This window comes from Mauremys reevesii, linkage group 2 (genome assembly GCF_016161935.1).
Source record: "Mauremys reevesii isolate NIE-2019 linkage group 2, ASM1616193v1, whole genome shotgun sequence".
In the NCBI taxonomy this organism is placed as follows: domain Eukaryota; kingdom Metazoa; phylum Chordata; order Testudines; family Geoemydidae; genus Mauremys; species Mauremys reevesii.
In genome coordinates, this window is record NC_052624.1 from 18,720,971 (window position 1) to 18,741,989 (window position 21,019).

Genomic DNA, 21,019 nt, shown 5'->3' on the forward strand with positions numbered 1-21,019 from the left:
TCCTACACACCTACCTCCTTCCCAACCCTACCAAGGGAGACCCCTCTCCCCCGCATTCCCTGAGGCTTCAGAGGGGTTAATTCAGTTGTCTCAAACTTTTGTCCTGGTGACCCCTTTCACACAGCAAACCTCTGAGTGTGACCCCTCCCCCCTTATAAATTGAAAACACTTTTTTATATATTTAACACTATTATAAATGCTGGAGGCAAAACGGGGTTTGAGGTGGAGGCTGACAGCTCGCGACCCCCAGTAATAACCTCGTGATCCCCTGAGGAGTTCCGACCCCCAGTTTGAGAACCCCTGGGTTAATTTAATTTTAGCACCCTGTGTCCATTCACATACATGTGCTATTTTGAGCATTTCAGTTTTCACAACATAGGCTCATCCCAGATTCTGGAACAAGCGCAAATGCTCAGTTCGTGGAGTATGTACATAGTCTATACTAAAGACAAACCCACAGTAACCGTCTGCAGTTTGTGAGGGACCCCATGGAGCCAGTCTCTAGGAAGCATAAATGCATGGAGGTTAAGTCCATTAATGGCTGTTAGTCAGGATGGGTAAGGAATGGTGTCCCTAGCCCCAGTTTGTCAGAGGGTGGAGATGGATGGCAGGGGAGAGATCACTTGATCATTACCTGTTAGGTTCACTCCTGACAGGATACTGGGCTGGATGGACCTTTGGTTTGACCCAGTATGGCTGTTCTTATGTTCTAACCTAAATGAACCCAAAGTTATGGAGACAGATACGAGTCAAGGAAGCCAGCAGATTATCAGAAACCTGGAAAAATCTCTTACTGGGTGGGCTCAGGCATTTGGTCACAAGCTGAGGTGGTTCAAAAGTTTTTTAAGCAGAATTTTTTTATTGTTTCTTTAAACAATCAAACACAGCAAGCAGCAAATATTTGGCCACACACTTCTGAAACCCCAAACCATATTCAGGTTTTGGCAGACTAATTTCAGCTTTTCAATTAAAAAAAATAACAAATTTTGAAGGAAAGCAGACATTGTCTGTGATTTTTTTTCTGCTTTTTAAAAACCCCTAGTTTTCGATCCAAAAAAAGTTTTGACAGAAAATATTTGTCCAACTCTTTTAATGAGCTTTAGTGCCTTTTAGCACTAGCTAATGCTGAGAACCAGTGATACCTTGTAAAGACGTTTTCTCAAAACTGAGTTTGTGCCGAGATGCGGAAGGTTTATTTTTCCCAGGGCCGCCTATGATGGGGCGGCAAGTGGGGCAATTTGCACCGGGCCCCACAGGGGCCCCCACAAGAATATAGTATTGCGATTTTTTTTTATGGAAGGGCCCCCTGAAATTGCTTTGCCCCAGGCCCCCTGAATCCTCTGGGCGGCCCTGCCTGGGGGAGCTGGGGCAGATCTGTGGCGCATGGGGGTAGAATGCACCATGCCCCCTGGCCAGTTGCGCAGGCGCATGGGGGCTGGAGTTGGGGCAATGTTAGAAGCTGCTGAGGGTTGTTGCCTGTTGCGATGATGGTGCAACCCGCGGGGTTTGTGCTCAAAGGGCAGCAGGACCTGGCAGCCCCCTGGTCCCCTGCTAGGCTCAGCTCAACCCTACACGTGACCATGATGGTCTTTGAGGCCTATTCCCTGCCCCTCCCCACCCACCTGGCCTCAGCCAGTTGAAACCGGCTGCGTCTTCCGTTGGGATTGGACCGGAACGTTCGTTCCGTTCGGAAGGGACCCGTGACCCGCCCTCACCACGGCCCGCACCAGCAAGCCCTCGCCCCGCCCTCGCCCCGCCTCGCCTCGCGCCAGCTCCTCCGGCTCGCGCGCCAGCCCTGACGCTTCGCGGCTGTCAACCGAGAAGGAAGGCGGGTGGTGTGTCCCGCACGTCATATCGGCCGCCTGGCTCCCATTGGCTGCCGAGCCTCACCCGACTGTAGGTTGTTCCCGGCGCCGCGCGAAGGAAGGCTCCCTGCCCCCACCGTTCCGAGGGGCGGGGCGGGGGCCGGCTCTCCCTCTGCCTCCGGGGTAGGTCGGCGGCGGGTAACGTGACGTCGAGGCTCGCGGCTTATAAACCTTTCCCCAGCCCGCTGCGGCGGCCGGACGGGACGGGACCGCGAGGGAGTCGAGCAGCGCCCCCGCAGGTGGGAGCCCAGCCGCGGCAGGTAGGTGACCCGGCAGCCGCGGTGCTCAGCGCTGGGGAATGGGGAGGGGGTCCCCGTCCCAGCGCGGCTCCTAGTGGCGGGCGCTGTCGTGCGACTCTTGCCCTTCGCGGGCAGGCGCTGCTAGCCGCGGGCTGAGGGGGGCCCTGCAGGGCTGCGCTGCCTGCACCTGGGGGGGCTTGGGCCAGCTGGCCGCGCCCGCCTGCTTGCGGACCCCGCTCCCGGGGACCCCGCCTGGAGGCGAGTGGGTCGGCCCTTTCCGGCCTGGGCGCTTGGCCCCTGACACCCCGCTGGGCTGGGGAGGGGGGCTGAGAGTCTGGTGCCGGGGTCTAGACAAGGCTGCCCCACCGCTGCCTGTTCCCCTGCCCAGCCGGGTGTAGCGGCCTTGACCTTATTGATGGTTGAGGTGCCCTGAGGGTCTTCCCCAGCATCCCCCCTTCCCGGTGTCTGGCGTGTGATGGATTCACATGCAGAGACCTGGATGCACCATCTGGCCTGTTCTTGGCGCTGCCACAGTCTTCCTCTGTGAACTTTGGCAAGTCACTTGACTTCAGTGTCTTCTTCTCCAGCTGTAAAATGAGTCTGTGGGTGCTGGGGATGTAAATTAATTTAAATTTTGGGGGAGGGATAGCTCAGTGGTTTGAGCACTAAACCCAGGGTTGTGAGTAAATCCTTGAGGAGGCCACTGAGAGATCGGGGGTAAAAAAAAACTGTCTGGGGATTTGTCCTGCTTTGAGCAGGGGGTTGGACTAGATGATTTCCTGACGTCTTTTCCAACCCTGATATTCTATGAACGCCTCAAATGGAAGGTACTATAGACATGCGAAGTATAGTGCTTATATGTGTGTGTGCCTGAGTATTTATGCCTAAATGATTGCCCATGCTTTTGGGCACTAATAGGCACTCTTCTCTCTCTGTGTGTGTGTGTGTGTGTGTTAGGACCCTGATGGTGAAGCCAATGCCCAGATTAGAGAATTGCACCTGGAGTTGTTCCTGCGCTGCTAGGGGAAGGCATAAAAACCAACTGGGGAAAACTGCTGTTGGACTGGCTGCCAAGGTGGGTGAGATGCTGAGCTCTTCTGTCTCAAGCTCCCCACTGACTTTGGTGGATCATGGAACACGGACCCCTAGTGCTTCCAGTCTCGGAAGCAGTAGCAGCAGCACCAGCAGCCTGAATTTGAACCAACACTTGGTGCAACGGAGCCTGGTGCTCTTTGCTGTGGGTGCTTTCATGGCACTGGTGTTGAACTTACTGCAGATCCAGAGGAATGTGACCCTGTTCCCTGAGGAAGTCATTGCCACTATCTTCTCCTCTGCCTGGTGGGTGCCCCCTTGCTGTGGGACAGCTGCAGGTGAGTTCCTATAGTTGACTTGGAGGTGGCTTGGTCAGCTGCAATGTGAGAAGGAAGGTGGTACTGGGAGTGGGGGGTATCTGTGGCCTGCATGTTCGGGGGTTTGGCAGTGGCCACACAATGTGTATGTAGCTGGCATGACATCTGGGCTTGGGGAAGAATAGACTTGGTCCAGCTTTTCCCCACATCCAGTAGAAAACTAATTTCCTATCTGGCACAAAGTGCTTCCTGAGCTTAAGTACACTCTTTACAAAGGTGATGTGCTTCTCTTTCAAACTGCCTTTATGTGTACTTGAGGTATGAATACTCTATTCAGCTGGCCAGTATTTCAGCAATGAGATGTCCTGAGGGAATAATTGGATACATCTCTCTATACACAGCTCTTTAGGGCTGAGGTGATTTCTGCAGGCTGTGGTGTATAGGGTTTTTATCCCGGGAGCCAAGAGAAGCACTCTCCACTTGTTGCAGAGTATTGGGGTACATCCTGGGTGTCCTGTTGTCTGGCAGGACTGTCAACAGTGCTTGGACCTAGTGCAGCAGCAGGTATGGCTCTCATCATTGCTGCTTGCTGTATGATTGGTTCCCTCTGAAACTGGTGAGTTGCAAGGTTCAGTTACTATTGGCTGCCTCAGTGAACATGCCACAGACCGAGAATTGAAAACAAGGAAGTCACATGTCAGTGGGGAATGAGGGAAGCCTTTCTGGCTGCCTGCCTTGCTCTCTGCCTAGAGCAGTGCAACTGCCAGTAGCCACAATCTCAGTAACCACCAGAAACTGAGTTCTTGCAAGCTACAGCACAATCTGTAACAAAACACACAATGAAAGTAAGAGGTCTTTTTGTTGTTTGTTTGAACAAAAATGGGCAGCTGACCTCAGTATTCATACAGTAAAAGCAGGGCTTAAATTATTAGTACATCTAGTATTTACAGATGGCATTGGGGAAAGGGTGGGGAGGGAGATGGCAGGTTAAATTTAAAAACAAATAAAACCAAGAGATGTTCCCATGACTTTTTTTAAAACACAAATGGGAAGGAAAAAAAATCTTAAACCTTCCCATGTAGCATCTGCAATCCAAATGTTATAGCACTGTGCTAGTGCATTAAAGTAAGAATGAAAATCTGTAGACTCTGGCTTGTGGAAACTGAAAACACCATAACCAGTGAAAAGGAACTCTGCTCTTTAGAATTGTGTTTTAATAATCCAAGCAAAGCATTATCTGCAACATTGATGAGAAAATTTCCTTCTTAAAAACATACCTTTCAATCCAATACACCTTTAAATCCATCTAATATAAGGATAACAATTATAGCAGATTATATACAACTTTACTTTCCAACTCTGGCCACGTATAATGTTCTCAACAATCTTACCATTCTTGTAAGAACCCTCTGAAAATGCAAGGGTGTGGTGTTTGTTGTGGTGTCTGTGTGTGTGTGTGTGTGGGGGGGGGGGTGTTAAACAGAGCGTTTGTCTTGGTGAGCAAGTGTGTATATAGCTGAGTGCATCATCACTGATAGACCAGAAGTTTTCTTCAGCAGGACTAGATTGAAAGCTTTTATTTGAGTTTTGTACTCTCTGATCAGAGGATTATGCGAATCCTGTTTTATGATAAACTGACTTTAGGCAAGTTCCTCTACCTCTACAGGTACAAGTACCTCTACAGTAACAAAAACACCTAACCAAAGGTTAGAAAATACTAAAGAGTTTGTATTGTGCTTTCAAACAAAAAGCACAAATTTAATAAACTAGCTAATTTGATTTGATATTTAGTTGACACTGAGTTACTTTTATGTAGATGTTTGTTCAAGTCTGACTTGTTTAAAGCTGTAGCCATTAACACTGTTTGGGTCCCCACAGTAAATTGTTTCCAAAGGAGAATATTCTGCTCCAGAGTGAGTAGCACAAGAGTGCTAGACAAAATGTACAGAATGTAGACATCTGTTTTTCAATTTGAAAATGAATTGCTGCCATGATAATGGTGTAGCTGACATAACATTCTAGACAAGTCTGAAATCCCAAGCTTCTGAGCATCTCTTCTAGCCAGCTACAACTTTTGAAGCTTACGTGCATGGCAAGAACACGCGTGAAAAGAGATCAAACAGCCCTTTCGTAGTTCCAGTAAGCTCTGGAAATAGTGGTGACTTTTACCCCTTCTTAGAAGTTGCTTTTAAAAACAGATGCTACCTAATCTTGAGTGAAATTCTTCCTGTAGTTGCAATGGAATATAACTTTAATTGGTGCAACTGACAACAGAATTTGGCTCATTTAAGGCTTTATCCTGCTACTGTTGAAGTCTATATTAAGGATTAGGGTTAGAGTCAGAGTTAAAGGCCAGAAGGGACCACTAGATAATCTAGTTTGATCTCTTATATCACAGGCCACCCACATGCCAAACACAACACCAAAGTATTACAACCCCCAGGAAACTAGACTGTTATGTGCAACGGACAGAGAATGGATGGGACCCAGGTGCACCACTGGTCAAGGCCCCCACAGTGGCAGGCATGATTAAATGAGAGAGAGAGTCAATAATCCTGGGAAGTGACCTGCACCCAGACACTGAAAAGAATGGAAATGACCCCAGGAGGTGGGTGTGGGGGAGGCATTTAGCCTATGTGACCTGGGGAAAAAGTCCTTCCTGACCCCCATCTCCCCCCCCTTCCCACACACACACACCAGTTAGACCCTGAGCATGTGAGCAAGAACTAGTCATCCAGGCACCTGAGAGGAGAGACTGCTCTGTGCCACCTCGGAGCCCTGGCCTATACCATCCAATGTCCCATCTCCAGCTGTGGCCATCCCTGATGCTTCAGAGGAAGGAGATTTAAAATAAACAAAACCCTTCCAGAATACATTTGGGGTTGCAGGCTGGAATGCTGAAGCATGAGCTTTAGGAAGATAAGACAAACTAGAAGTGAGCCCCAGTGCCGTGGAGCCTTGCTCCCCTCCCATCACAAGCAACCTGATCATACAAGTGCACTCATAAATTTGTCCAGCTCTCTTAAAACTAAATAAGTTGTATGCTCCTACAGTTTCCTTGATTTGAATGGGAGCAGAAATGGGCCATTATAATCCAACTAATATTTGAAAGCCTATGACAGTGACAATCTTGGAATCTTGTGTGGGTGATTATATTGACTTATTTGGGGGTGTGAGTTGCATTGGGGAGTTTGAGTTGTATAGATGGCAAATGGACCAAGTAATCCATCTTGTACAGGCACCCTCATATCACTGACTCATAACAAATGAAATTATTGTATGCAAATTAGGTGTACAAGAAGGGTGGCAATTGGCTGTTACCTCTGTCACAGTGGTCTAGTACTGCTGGATAGATATAGTAGCTGAAAGCCCCTGCTGTTGCATGGGTGTAATTGGGTAAAGTCAAAAGGGCTGAGAACTTAAAAAGTGGATAGTAATGGATCATGATTCCCAGTGATGATGGATCCTGGTGAAATTCTAAACACACACACATACACTCGCTGTCTGTCTGCTTGCAGCTGTTTCCATCGCTTCACACTGACTCGGACATTCAAGACTTCAGAGTGACAATCCTGAACTTTTTTTTTTTTAAGAGCTATATGAGGGGGGAGTTTCTCTGCTCATGGTTTAAGTTCAGGCAGGTATTTATGATCCTAATACAAAGTCTATTGTAAGATGCCTGTAACTCAGTCATGCCTATTCAGTTGTCACTGGAGGTGTCTTGGCTATACTGGATTCTGAAAGTAAAGAAATATTCCACCCTTCACTTTGATTTAAATTTTTGGTAATGTCATGTGTTGACTTTGATGTTATGTAACAGGTATCCAGCCGAATAGATGCAAAGTGAGTATGAACTGTTACTCTTGGGGAAAGGAAGTCCCCTGACTCTCTGGACTTGTCTTCACTACCACGTCAACCATACTTCTGTGCTGCCTTCAGAGCTGGGCAGCCAGAGAGCAGCTGTCCAGGTGGCCAGCTCTGAAGGCAGTCCAGAAGGAAGGATGGCAATATACCATACCATCCCACCTTTATTTCTGTGCTGCGGCAGTGCAGCCTTCAGTGGGTGCCTGGCCAGTAACTGCCACTCTGTTGCCCAGCTTTGAAGGCAGCGCAGAAGTAAGGGTAGCAATACTGTGACACCTCTCCCCTTACGATAGCCTTGTGACCCCATTTCGGGTCAGGACCCCAAGTTTGGAAAGTGCTGTGTACTTCTACCCTATAGGTTTCATAGAGGAGACCAACTTTCACTGTCCATGATGCATTTTTCACAGCCAAGAATTTGGTATGGCCCTACATATAAAGTGATATGAGTCTTTGACTGGTTAGGAGGCTTTGCCATGCACTTATTTGCCAGACTAATATTGAAATATTAATTGTATAAATTCTATGTACAAGCTGTCTCATTTCATTCTTACAGCTGTTGTTGGCCTGCTGTACCCATGTATTGACAGCCATCTTGGAGAACCACACAAATTCAAGAGAGAATGGGCCAGTGTAATGCGATGCATAGCAGTTTTTGTTGGTATTAACCATGCAAGTGCTGTATCCTTGAACTAGTTTATCTTTTTGTGTTTTTATTTAAATGTTGATTATAATGAACTACAGTAGCAGGTTTGTCTTAAGAGCCTTAAACAGGTAAGACTTAATGCAAATAGATGTGGTCATAGCTTACACAACAGTTGAAGAATAGATATTTATTACTAGAATATGTATTTGTCAAATAAATCATATGCTCATGTGTCAGAATTGTTTTTTAGTGTGTTCATACCAACTGAACCGAGGCAAACTTAAAAATATGACCTTTTTGCTACTAAAATGGTCAATAAAGATAGGTTTCTCACCCATGTAAACAGCAGTCTCAGAAGTTACGGGTAGTCACTATCCCAGATGGATGCTTATTGTACTGAAATTCTTAGTTACTATTCCAGCAGAAAACTTAAATCAACAGAAAGGGGAGGAAGTCTTGGTTTTATAGGCCAAAACTTTAAAAAGTGGCCATTTAAATTGGGATTCCTTAATCTTTGGGTACTTGGTATGAGCAGCCTTGGCCTGATCTTCATGGTTAAGTGCTCACAACTCCAACTAAAAATCAATAGGCTCTCTGAAGACCAGCTCCAAGGTATCTCTCATTGGGCATCCAGAATTAGTGATTGTTCTTAAACTGTCAACTTCCATTTCTTTTCTACATGAGGTATTAAAGTTTTGTCTGAAACCTTTTTCTGTGACTAAAATCTTTAAGGAATTGTCCTTAACTTTCTGATTAGAAACTGGATTTTGCAAATAACATTCAGCTCTCCTTGACTCTAGCAGCCTTGTCATTGGGCCTTTGGTGGACATTTGATCGTTCAAGAAGTGGTCTTGGTCTTGGAATTACAATAGCCTTTCTAGCCACTCTAATCACTCAGTTTCTTGTATATAATGGTGTTTATCAGTAAGTATACACATTTAAGACTTGAACTCACCTGACTGCTACAGAATTCACTTTTTTGTAAAATATGGAAACTTCAATATTTTGCTTTATATTTGAGTTATTGTAGTTTGAAACACAAAGAATATAAACAAGTGTAATGCACTACTCCTAAAACAAAGGCAGGGCCAACCAAGTTAGGACACAAGACAGTGGCGTTGCAGTATGCTGCCATAGAGGATCAGTCTTGATTGTGAGCTCATGGAGAAGATTGTGGTAAAAATAAGCTCAGACCCTTCGTAAAGTGACGAGTCCTTTTTCTCCAACCCTCTCTCCCTCCCTCCCCCCTCCCCCCCCCCGACCCTGAAGTGCCATTGACTGGCTCCAGAAGGAGGGAATTGCTAACCTTTTTTGGCTGGAAGTTGGCCTTAACCCAACATAGAGCTTTGGAAAGAAGAGGATTATTTCCTCTTATTACTATTTGGGGGGAGGGGGGGGGGAATTCCTTGCATTACTATTATGCTTCTATATAAGACTATTGGACTATAATTCTTCTATATAATGGAAATGCAATGTCTTTTTTCTAATTCACTAATTTTTGTTTACTTCAGGTATACATCGCCAGATTTTCTTTACATCCGTTCTTGGCTACCATGTATATTTTTCTCAGGAGGCGTGACTGTAGGAAACATAGGAAGACAACTGGCTATGGTAACTGTTGTATGTTTAGTATTTTGGGTATTTAATAGGGAAGCATCCTTTACAGATGTTAGTCCATGGAGACTGTGCCTGTGAGGACATGATTCATGAACTGACTAGTAAGCCTTATAGAATCACCTCCCAAGGACTGAAACTTGAGCATAGAAATCTGGCATGTTGTCACTGGGATGGAATTCTATAGTATTCATTAGCACTAGGCTCTTTCTCCTAATCGGAGCTCTTCCAGTGGCCATATGAATCATACTGGGTGTTGTAAGCCTAATCAGAATCTTAGTATAGTGAAGTGCGGGACCATAGGAGAGCTTCTGATGTCTCCTCCACTGACTGTCTTAACACTTACAGAGACTAGAAATTGTGGGGAGGTTGGAAGGTAGAAAGACACTGGGGAGGGAAACCTGCTTTTTTCAGAAAAACGCCCTGTATAGAGCTTATCTTCCTTCATCCTAGTATGAAAATACATGGCATCTTTCTCCTCACAAACATGTAGTTCAGGGCCTACTCCTGCATAACTGTAATTTCACACATCAGGGGATTGTATATGCTGGATAATAGCCTCATATACTTGGTTCTTAAATAGATATAGTAGAAACTTGCTTTCTTTACAGCAATATTTAACACTTAAAAGAAATTTTCTCTTGCCTATGGCTTGCAAATCAGCTTAAAACCTGCTTGTCAAATGTGTTCTGACATTGACGGATAGTCATAATTAATACTGCATTGATTTGGCTTCTGTCTCCTTAGCCACAATTCTCTGATCCTGGAAAGCCTCCTCCAATTGACAATTTCTGCTACCCTGCAATACTGATGTGATTGAGGTGTATAACCTTTCCCAAAAGAAGGGCACAGGAGCTTTCAAGTACTTGACATGTCAGGCTTAATGTTCAAGATTTTCTTAAAGGAGTAGGGAATGCTGTTGAATGGCATGTGTGCCCTAAAAGTAGGTGAAGGTCTAGTGTATATAGCTTGTGTAACACAACAGGCCTCTTATCTCATCCCTTCTACCCTAGCTCTTCTCAAATCAGTGTTGGGAAAACTATTTTCCCGCTGGTGTGAATAGGGTCACAGTTCAACGTACCTTGTAGTATGCTTTGCTACTGAGATGTTGAACTTGACCGACCCCATCAATGCCTTTGGGACAGTAGTTTTCAACACTGGTTTGCAGAAAAGTCAGGTTAGGGAGATCGTTTGACCTCTTTGCTCCAATGTCAAACATTAATTTATTTAGTGTACAACGGGCCATAGGGTCTGTTACTGAACTAATGAGGGAGTCTTGCAGAAAAGTGGGAGGGGGGAGAAGCATAGTTGAGGTTACTTCCCTTTGGCATTTTGGGGCAAATCTTGAGGCTACTCGCTGGTCCTGAGTCCCATGGCTACGTTCATGCTCTCAAACTCTTCAGTGAGTATCGAAGTTTGCATGAATGTACTTTTTAATGTGGAAGACCATGAATACAATTTTAAAAACCTGTAACAATGTAATCTGTCTGCATATTTTTAGTTAGGATAAGATGATGCTGAACACAACTCAGATGGATAAGAAGAAATTAGTGTTTCTAAAAGGGTGCATGTGATATTGGCTCTTTAGAGTGATAAGAAATCTAAAGCCCAAACAGAAAGATCTCTCAACTATCTCCCTGCTTGAAGTGCAAAATGGATCTTTAACTAGGGAGTTACAACTGGTACCTCCATAATAAAGGCTATACAGATATTGCTAGTGTTTATTTCATGTTGCATTGTGCAGCATCTTTATTTAACAGCAGTGATAAAGGAAGTTAGTTGCCTTTGTCCAGACCTGGGGTGGGGGCAGATCAAACTGCACATATGTTTAGGAGAGTCTCCCTTCACACTGGTAATACTACTTAATTGGCAATGCTGACTAATTACAGAATCAGGTGGGGTTGTCAGGAAGAGTTTCAGAATTAAAGTTCTAGAAAGAAAGGACAAAACTTGACAGATGTTGGTGATGAGTTACTGTAACAAATAAGGATCCCTTATTATCTGTCATTACTAGAGCTGGTAATTTTTCCACTGGAATGACTCTTGAAAATCCAGTTTTTGCAAAAACTGGAACTTTCTGCATGAACTTCTTTCCAAAAAAAATTCTATTTTCCTTTGGGAAAAATTAAAATGACAGCTGTCCACCTGGGAAGTTTGTCAATTTCACTCTTCCTGCAGGGAGAAAGTGAAATTGAACAATAGCCTTCTATGCAGGCAGCAAGCTGAAAATTCCATTGTAGTTTTCCTAAAGTAGAATTCTTCTGGAAATTCCTTCCTTTGAAAATACTGCATTTTCATACTTTGATTAAAATGTGAAACTTTTTATTGGAAGGGATTTCCAGCCAGCTCTTATTACAATTTTGAGTAATCCATTATCACTAAAATTTGTCAGAAGAAAATGCAAGTGGATAAACTGGAAATGGAATCATGTAACTTGTTCCACTAGGTCTTGTGCTTCTTGGATGATCTCAATCTTCTGCTGATCCTGTGTGGATCACTGGACACTTAACAGACTTGTAGTAAACAAGGATGGGAGACAGTACAACATCATAGTTTAAACTAAATCAGAACAAAGTGGTATTACTTTGTAACAGTGTTCTCTAGGGTATATCAAGGCAGTGAGCCAGATGAAAATTCTTGAAATCCTACAAATACTTGTTAGATGCTTTTTGGCACTGCTTAAAACAAAAGGCTGTACACTTAGAGTTCTTTCAGAGGAAGAAAAGTTGCTTTTTTTTTGCCATCTCTCACTTCTTGTCTGAAGAAATATGACCTTCATAAATGTGGCTTTGGATACAAGCTACAGTTTGACCTGCTGAGGAGGTGTACAACCCATGTGACGATCTACTGCCACACACATTGACACTAAGGCCTCTTCTCCACTAACCAGATTGCTGTACTGCATGTAAATAGCTTAAAACATCATATGTAGAAGCTTGGTCTACAATTTTGAAATAGCTGGACTAGTCACAGGTATAAGGGAGTTTAAAAATCTCTGTTCATGTTCTGTACCAAAAGAGAATTGAAAGTGAGGGCTTGATTCTCTGCTGCATTGCACCTTTGTCTAGTCACTTATAAAGGCGAAGCAGAATGTGTATAAAATTCTTCCAAATCAGAAAGGTAGCATTTTTTACCCACTTTGTTTGCCATGCATCTTGTCTAGTCATTTATATGCAATGGTGGAGAATCAAGCCCAATGCATGTAAGCCTTCACCAGTCTAGAGGTCAGAATTGTACCTTTCTACACTTCCTGATTACTCTCTATCTTGTAGAAGTGTCTTCCCTTTCTCTCCCCACCTAACAAAATATATACTGGGGGGGAAGAACATACATTGTGAGGTAGCTCCAGCTTTCTGATTACTGGATTCCAGGAGATTTAACGTGTATTTTGAACATGTGTAGTGTTGTAATTAAATGTGGCAACAACCTGGTAGCAGGCAAAGCACCTTAGGCTAAGGCTACACTCACACCTGATTTCTCTTAACTAGGCAATAATATGGTTTCCAAAGAGAAGCTGCCACCAGTTGTGCCATGTCTGGAGCTAGTCACCTAACCAAAGTTGGAGGGCAAATACTCTATTTTTGTATTGTTACCATGCTTAGACAGCAAAGGAAGTAAGAGAAATAAAAATACACCCTATATATATTTGCTTGGTACCTCTGGAGCATCTCAATAAAATTTGAAAAAACCTAGGATGCTACATAACAAAAAATGGGTCTGTCTTAATCATAGTCTACAGCATCTCTGATTTTTAAACTACTACTGCAGGCTGGGTGTGAATTCTAGGCCCTATGCCAGTCCATGATCAGTTTCTCTCTCTGGTTCAGCTTCTATCTGTTGTGAAAAATAAACACTATATTGTTCTTGGTGAATTACTTAATCACACAGATTTATTTTAAAAGTGAATATCAGTCCTAGTCTAAGACAGCTTGTGCCCAGGTAGAGGCCAAACAAGTCCCCTTCATCGGGTTTGGTTGTATTGGTACAAATTAACACTAAGATCGAAGTTCATCTTAAACCTCCTCTCTGGCTTGGCTTGGCTTCTCCTATGGTTCCTCCTCCTGGACTACTAACTTCACACCCTACTTTAACTTGAGAGATCCTGTCTGACCTCTTTTATAGTGGGTTGGGGTAATGGAACCATCAGAGTCAGAAGAACTCCAGCATGATTACTGCCTACTAACTCTGTATATGATTTCAGTCAAACACAGATTATTTCTCAATAAGCCCTTATTAAAAAGTAATAACCTACTGCAGAGCATATCCATAACTTGACTGCTGTGGCCTATCACACTAAAAATTGACTAGGATATGTTCATTATGCAACATAGTGTTGTTTCTATTGTGAAACTTCACTTTCTGTAGGTAAATGGACTCCTCCCTTTTGCCTATACAGTTTCCTTTGAAAGTCCTGTGTGGGACATGGTATGCAAGTCTGGCTTTCTTTTTGTTCAGCGCACAAGCTGTGCCTCTATTCTGTGATTACCTGGCAACACTAACATGTGACCACATGACTGAAGTTTTATAATGTAGTTCCCTCTTAATAGGGCTTTGGGCAATAGACACCTGTCCCTGTTTCGCTTATTGGGGGAAAAATGGTACTTTTGCTCTCTTTTGAGCACTAGTGTTTATGCATCAGCCACTTTTGACTTAACAGTAGTTGTTAAAACCCTAACATTGTGTAAAAACCTAAAACTGGTTATACCTGTGAACATCTACCTGAGTCTTACCTTGAGAAGCATTTGTACTGAGCTGTTACAGCCTTACAGGGAAGCTACCATTGCATCTTAATGTGGCAGATACCTGGGCAGTGCTAGAGTCTAGCCCGTGGAACCCATTCCACTTGACATCCCTCACTTAAAACAAACAACGTTCTAGAACAAATTCATCCCTGGCATAAGTAAGTGCAAGGGGAATTTCACCTACTTTAGTCAGGGCTGTATTTAGTCCCTTTCCCCCAAAAAGTGTGGGTTCATGCATACAGCTAGGCTTTTAAAACATGTTCATTAGTCATCCTCTGTCCACCTCCACCCATTCATGAATCTACTTTTGCTGTATCTTGTCACTAACCAAGGTTGTGAGCTCTTAGGGTAGGGATTGTATCTTTATTTGTACAGCACCTAGCACAGCAGGGATTTTATCCCCCAACAGGAGTTTTAGTGCTAGTGTAACTTTGTGTAGGAGACCTTCTTATACTTCCCCATAAAAATAACTTTGTAGGGCCCTTGTCTCAGGAAATTGGAAGGTGTGTGAAATAGGGAACTGCATGAGGAGGATGTACTCCTGATTCTATTTCAGCATCTGCCACAGAGTTTGTAATGCTAAACAAATCACTTATACCAAACTTCTCAGAGGTAGCTACTTTTTTTTCCCCTTCCTTCCTTTGTGCCCAGTTTAAGACACTTGGGCCCTGTCTTGCAGAAGTGGTGAGTGCTCACAACTGAAACTCTGTTTTGAACATATCAGGTGTTATAAAATGCTAAATACTCTTGGAAATTGTCATGCTGGACATCTAAATTAGTTGATATTTTTGTCACCTTGGTCCTTAATCTCTGTGCCTTAGTTTCCCATCTATAAACTGGGGATACCATCTTCACCTCATGGGTGTGCTGTGAAGATAAATTTATTAATATTTGTGATGCACTCAGATGAACACTAAAAAAAACCTGTGAGGAAATGAAGAATTCTGTATTCCGTAAAGGGCTTGGATCGTGTGCAGTAATTAAGGCCTGGGGGTCACACATTGAGTGATGAAAATAAAAAGAAATATTGAATCACTACCTGCTAAGTGAGCACTGTCTGTCTTGTGCACTGAACGAAGCAGAGATATGATGCAAAAAAAATGTGATCATGTAAAGACTATTATAATGAATACACACAAGGGGAACCTTAGTTTTGGCACTTCCTGATTTGAGTGCTTAACTTTGCAATATTAACACTAATAGGTTTTTGTGTGTAATTTTATAATGTGCTGTACAACACTTCTATTATAGATGAAATAGGGAGTGCTTTGAGATCACTTAGGCTCTGCTAATAGAAGCCCCTTAAAGTACTCTAACTGAAGCATAATCCTTCTACTCTTGACACCGTTAATATATACATTTAATTTGGCCCTAAAGAGGAAGACTGACTAGGTTGTAAACAATTTCAAACACACCCTTGGTTCCTTGGGATATGTCCATTTTCAACACTGACATTCTATGTGCATCTTCATCTCTCTATTTCAAACTGCCTAAATTTTAATCTTCCTGGATTACTGTCTGGGAATACTTCGCATTCTCTGAGAACAATGGCCTCGAGGACTCTTACTAACATAGTAGGGGACCACACTAGTAACCCTTTGGTCATATCTTTTGGAGATTTGTGTCACAAGCTCTGTTCCTTGCCGTTCCAAAACTCCCATGGACTGCACTGTTCTGGGTGGGCAAGCAGTACAACAGTAGGGCCCTGTAGTGTAGGGAATCAATATGCATCTTAACTGCATCAGCAGATAGTCAGTTTTAGACATAAACACCCAATCTAATCTTTTGAAGACAAACCAGTTGTGAAGTGCAAGCCATGTCAAAACATCCAAGGATTTCTCCATCTTTATACAAAGACTTGCACTGAAAACTGCATTGTTTCCTAGTACAAATATTCCCCTAGAAAGCTTGGTCATGTACAACTGTTTCATAACCCATTTCAATATAGTTAACATTTGGATGTTACCCCAGAGCATAGATTCTAAGAATAAACTTCTTAGAGAATGCTAAATAATGTTTCCCTGCTATTGTGAGATTTACTGCAAGGTACCACCTGACTATGCCATGAGCTGTATTCTTCCTTGACACAAAGTTATGTTTTAAGCCAAAGTTGGAAAACAGTAGGCAGACTTAAAGAAAACAATGGGAGCGAGTGTCAGAACACTACAATGTTAAAACAGAAATCAATAGATCAGTTTTGACAATGAGCAATTGACAGACAGTTATTGTCAGAATAATGAGATTCATAAAAATGAACACACTTAACTGGGAGCTAAAGCCGATTTGGTGCATTCTGTTAGTCTTTAATAGCAAATCAGTTCTACCCAATTCATTATATGGGTAGTTCCGTTGTCAGTACTTCTGTAGATTGGAATATGTGGCCTCAATTCAGGAAAACACTTGAAGTCAGTGGGACTTAAGTGCAGATACATGCTTAAAGTTAAAGCAAAAGGGTTTTCCTGAATTAAAGATGGATGTATTTCTCCCAAATTGATGTCTATATAACTAGCTATAATGCTATATTAAAATCAATGAGAGTTTATTAAGCTGGACTATTCTTTGGTCAAAGTTCTGAAGTATTAACAATCTATTCTTAACAATTGTTTTGGGAGCTTATTCTAAATGCTACTTATTAAACCTCATTTTTGTAAGCATTAATATGTAACTTATAGTTTAGGTCTATGGTAAAAACTTGCTGTACAAAGGGGAAAATAGCCTTCCAATTTTCAGATGGACAAGGCACTTCACCTCTGTCTTAATTTCTCCCAAGGTCACACAGCGTATCAGTAGCAGAGTTCAGATTGGAACCCAGGTTTTCTAACTCCCAGGCCAGTGACAAATATAAAGGTCCAGATTTGTTCAAGTTATTTCAATAATTTCTAAAAATCCCGGAAACCTTTAGTGTACAGTAATGTGTTCCTCAGTAGATAATGTAAGTCACACAACAATAAAATGCAGTATTGTGTACCATATTAATCACTTCTCTCTTTTTTTTTTTTTTAACCACAGGGTATTCCTGAGAAACCACACACTGATTAGATCCTTGGAGCAAAAGACATGGTGCCAGTATGAAAACAAAATTAAGAACTTGTGTTCTTGTTTTTGACTGCGGATTATTTTTTCTAAATCTCTATGGGCTCACTGCACAAATGACTTGTGAAAAATATTAATCCATTTTAGAATAGCCAAGTGAAATTAACTGCTTATCTTGAAATCTTACCTTGATTTACTGCATAAGCATTTGTGCCTGGCTGTTCTCTGGAAGAATTTAACATCAAGTTACGTACAGCAGTTCTGGCTAGGTGGCAGTTTTCCAATTACTAGATTCCAATTTCAGTTATTGAAGCAGCTGCCATATTTCAAAGCCTTGAAACTAAAATTTAATTACAAGCTCTTGTATCAGTGCCCAAAGGAAGTAGATTGATGGTGCTTAAAAAAGGTGAAGCATGGTTTAATAGGAATAGTATTTATCCAAATCTTTTTTTAAAAAGGGTTGTTTAAAAATAAGCGATCTAAATTAAAAGCATTAGTGCAATGCTTTGAGTTGTGTGAAGGAATCATGCCCTTATTTGTAATGCTGCATTGCTTTTCTGAAGTAACTTAGTATAGAATCTATAAACCACTTCAGAACAATAGGAGAATACTATAGACAATCTTGTTTAAAGCAAACTGTATGAAACAGCTAAAAGCTCCAATTTTAATAGTTTCATTACAGTTCATCTGTCTGTTTAATACTTCTATCTGTATCTTGGCCAAAATCTGACCCCAATTCAATAAGGTACTTTAAGTGTGTCAGTATGCTTGCTTAAAGTTGGGTATATACCTTAGTATTTTACTAAATCTGGGCCTCAAATATGCTGAGCACCTGCAGTCCCACTGCTACTAGTGGGAATTGCAGGTGATCAGAATTTGACCCCTACCTTCCATTAAAGTTAATGAAAATACTTGTATTTATTTCTTTGGGAGTTGAATCAGGCCCTATAAAGAGCAGATTATGAGCCTAATCTTGCTTCCACTTTAGTCAGTAAGAGTTTTGACTGAATTCAATGGAAGCAGGAGCAGACTAGGATTGTCACTTACTATTTAATAAATGAAGCATAGTTATTAGGTTACTTCTCAGTTCAATTTTTTGAGAGATCACCACTTTATTTTTTCACAACCCTATAAAACTTGCAATCTGTGATTGCCTTGTAAAAAAAATTAAATAGTGCTTATGTCACTACATTGAACATTTGGTGTTTCTAAATATTTAGTTCTAGTGAGCACAATGTATACATTTAATAGCTTAGACCACAGTAGACTTAAATAGCAAGTATTAGGTCTTAAAATTAAAGTGCAATGTACAGTAAAATCTGAGCCTTGTATTCTCTTCAATATTCATTGTTTCTTATGAGATATTAAAGAGAAGGGTTCTGAATTCATTTCAATGCTGCATGGAGGAAAAATTCAGCAACAATTTAACTAGTAAAGTTAGCTTATTGTTGTCCCTTTATTGAACCCAAACTTTTAGAAATACTCCAGTTTTGTGGTTATGATGTACTTGTATACTTTTATGAATTTGCCTTTTGTATTATGCAATTTTTGTTCATTTCCAATCTTATGTAGCTTCAGATGTAGCCCATGACATCTGTTTAGAGGCTTAGCCATCAGCAAAAGAGACATTGAGACTAAATAACAGTATTTGTAATTTTATTTCCTTTTTGAGGGAAATATTAACACTTTGGTGCAGACTTGAAAATCCTGAAGGGAAAGGAGTAAACAAAAGTAAAATTGCCTTCAGCTTGAAGACTAGCACAAAGGCTATCTTAAACTGAGCCCAGTTCTGATCTTGCTTTAGTGTAAATCAGTAACTCCATTTGCTTCAATGGAATATCACTGGTATAAGGGCCTTCTACTGCAAACATTTATGATGGGAATAACTATAGATATGGATAGTCAAATTAAGCTCAATAGGACTACTGAGAAACTTATGTGCATAAATGCTTGCAAGATCAAGGTGGCAAGGCCTGAGATCAGAATTGAGCTAATTCATTCAATAAAATGGCTGACTCTGCTATTTGGAGAAACCTATTAAGTTGAAATAAATGTTACCACCAGTGTCAATGCCTAAATAACCAGATGTGATTAAAGGGCACAATGAGCTGTAAATATATTTGATCGTACAGCAGTAAGTATTTAAGGTGTATTTTTAAAAGACCAACTAAATCTGTATGTGTTAGAAATAATGCAGCCAAAAATGTAAGTCAAAAGTTCAGTTTTGCCAATACTTCTAAGTATATTAACCAAAGTGATCAGTTGTGGGAGAGAAATTTGCACTATTCAGGATTTGAACACTTACATTCTCATTCTTACTAATAAGTTTTCAGCAGTGTGTTTTGTTTTGCCTTTTTATTATTAAAGGTTTAAGACCAAGTGACTTATTCTTTGTGGATTTTATTTAAGACAAATTTATTGAATGAGGCCAAAGTTGATAGCCATTCCGTTATTCATTCTGATTGGCAGAAAGTACTACATATAACACACATCCTTTTAAAACTCAAATTAAGTGAAATTTTGAGGCAGCTGTCCTTTAAAGATAAAGCAAGCCATGCTTACAACTCATTGTGATTGAAGATAGTAAGAATTTTGGGGGGTGGCGGGATAAAAACCCTTTCCTGTCTTACACAATTTGGTACATCTTTTAACTCTCCTTGGCAGATCAGCATATGTTGCTGCTGTGTGATTTGAATACCAGTGAGAGGATAAATCAGTGTGAGGATGGTGTGTCTCATTTCCTTCCAAGATGTTTTAATTCTTCAGCTAAAATCTTCAGACTTTATGGGGAAAAAAACAAGTGTACAATTTAAATTTTCCTCCCCTACAATGGTAGGGGAGCTACTTGGTTACCGTGCAATAAGGAATGCTCTCAAATTTGTCATCTAATGGAATCTCTTTTGAAGGTGTATGCCATATTTGGCATACATCAAGGGCAGATTAACTAGCCTGCAGTTAACTCAGCTGTATTTTTTTAATACAAGTTAGATTATTATAACCTAGAGTCTGATAATTCTCCCCATAATCTGTGGTCTGAGCAGATGCTCTGGGTATAAAATCTCTGGGCAATTATATGGAAACAAGCCTCTGCTGCCTTTTGAATGGGAATTGGGCCAGGAGTGATGCACGTTGTTCCTACTGCCAGCACTGAGGAGCTCAAGGTGGAAAAATGAGACTTTTAGGGTATGTTACTGTTCTGTGGGGTAGAGATAAATGAGGTAGGCTTGAGCCTAACACCATTCGATGCAATAATATGACAATATAAAAGAATTATACCTTTAAAAATCTTACAAACATAGCTGTGACAGATATTGTAACTGCATACAGTATTCCTGAGGGAACATAATACAGTATGTATCACTGTGGGCCAGGGATTGTGTGTATGGCTGTTCAACTCCATGGGTGAGGGTTATCACAGCTCCTCAAGGAACTAAAACAGCAGGGGATGATTAAGGTGAATCACTTTGTTTTTAAACACATCTACAGAGGTACCCCCACCCCACAGAGACCCTTGCTTATACCGGTTCAAACTGGATTTTCCAGAGACTGACAGATGAAAGGACTTTTGGTATAAGAAGGCTGCAGTTAGACTTACTCAGGGCCTTCTTTCTGATTCAGCAAGCAGGACTTTCTGCTGACAGGGGGGGCTGCCCTTGTGGAAGGGGTGGAA

General features: G+C 41.8%; 1 protein-coding gene across 3 annotated transcripts; it reads left to right on the plus strand.

Moving 5' to 3' along the window:
- The first annotated feature begins 1,802 nt into the window (after positions 1-1,802).
- INSIG1 (insulin induced gene 1) lies at positions 1,803-19,732 on the plus strand. Of its 3 annotated transcripts, none has more exons than XM_039524341.1 (6): positions 1,803-2,125; positions 3,062-3,474; positions 7,871-7,995; positions 8,718-8,884; positions 9,472-9,571; positions 13,063-13,526. In XM_039524341.1, the coding sequence occupies exons 2-6, from the start codon at positions 3,069-3,071 to the stop codon at positions 13,117-13,119; spliced, it is 855 nt and encodes a 284-aa protein (XP_039380275.1). In that variant the 5' UTR covers positions 1,803-2,125; positions 3,062-3,068; the 3' UTR covers positions 13,120-13,526. The 3 variants fall into 3 exon arrangements, with proteins under 3 accessions (XP_039380275.1, XP_039380274.1, XP_039380276.1); XM_039524340.1 differs by lacking the exon at positions 13,063-13,526 and adding an exon at positions 10,322-12,391; XM_039524342.1 differs by lacking the exon at positions 13,063-13,526 and adding an exon at positions 17,326-19,732 and having other exon boundaries at positions 1,808-2,125.
- Positions 19,733-21,019: the final 1,287 nt, after the last annotated feature.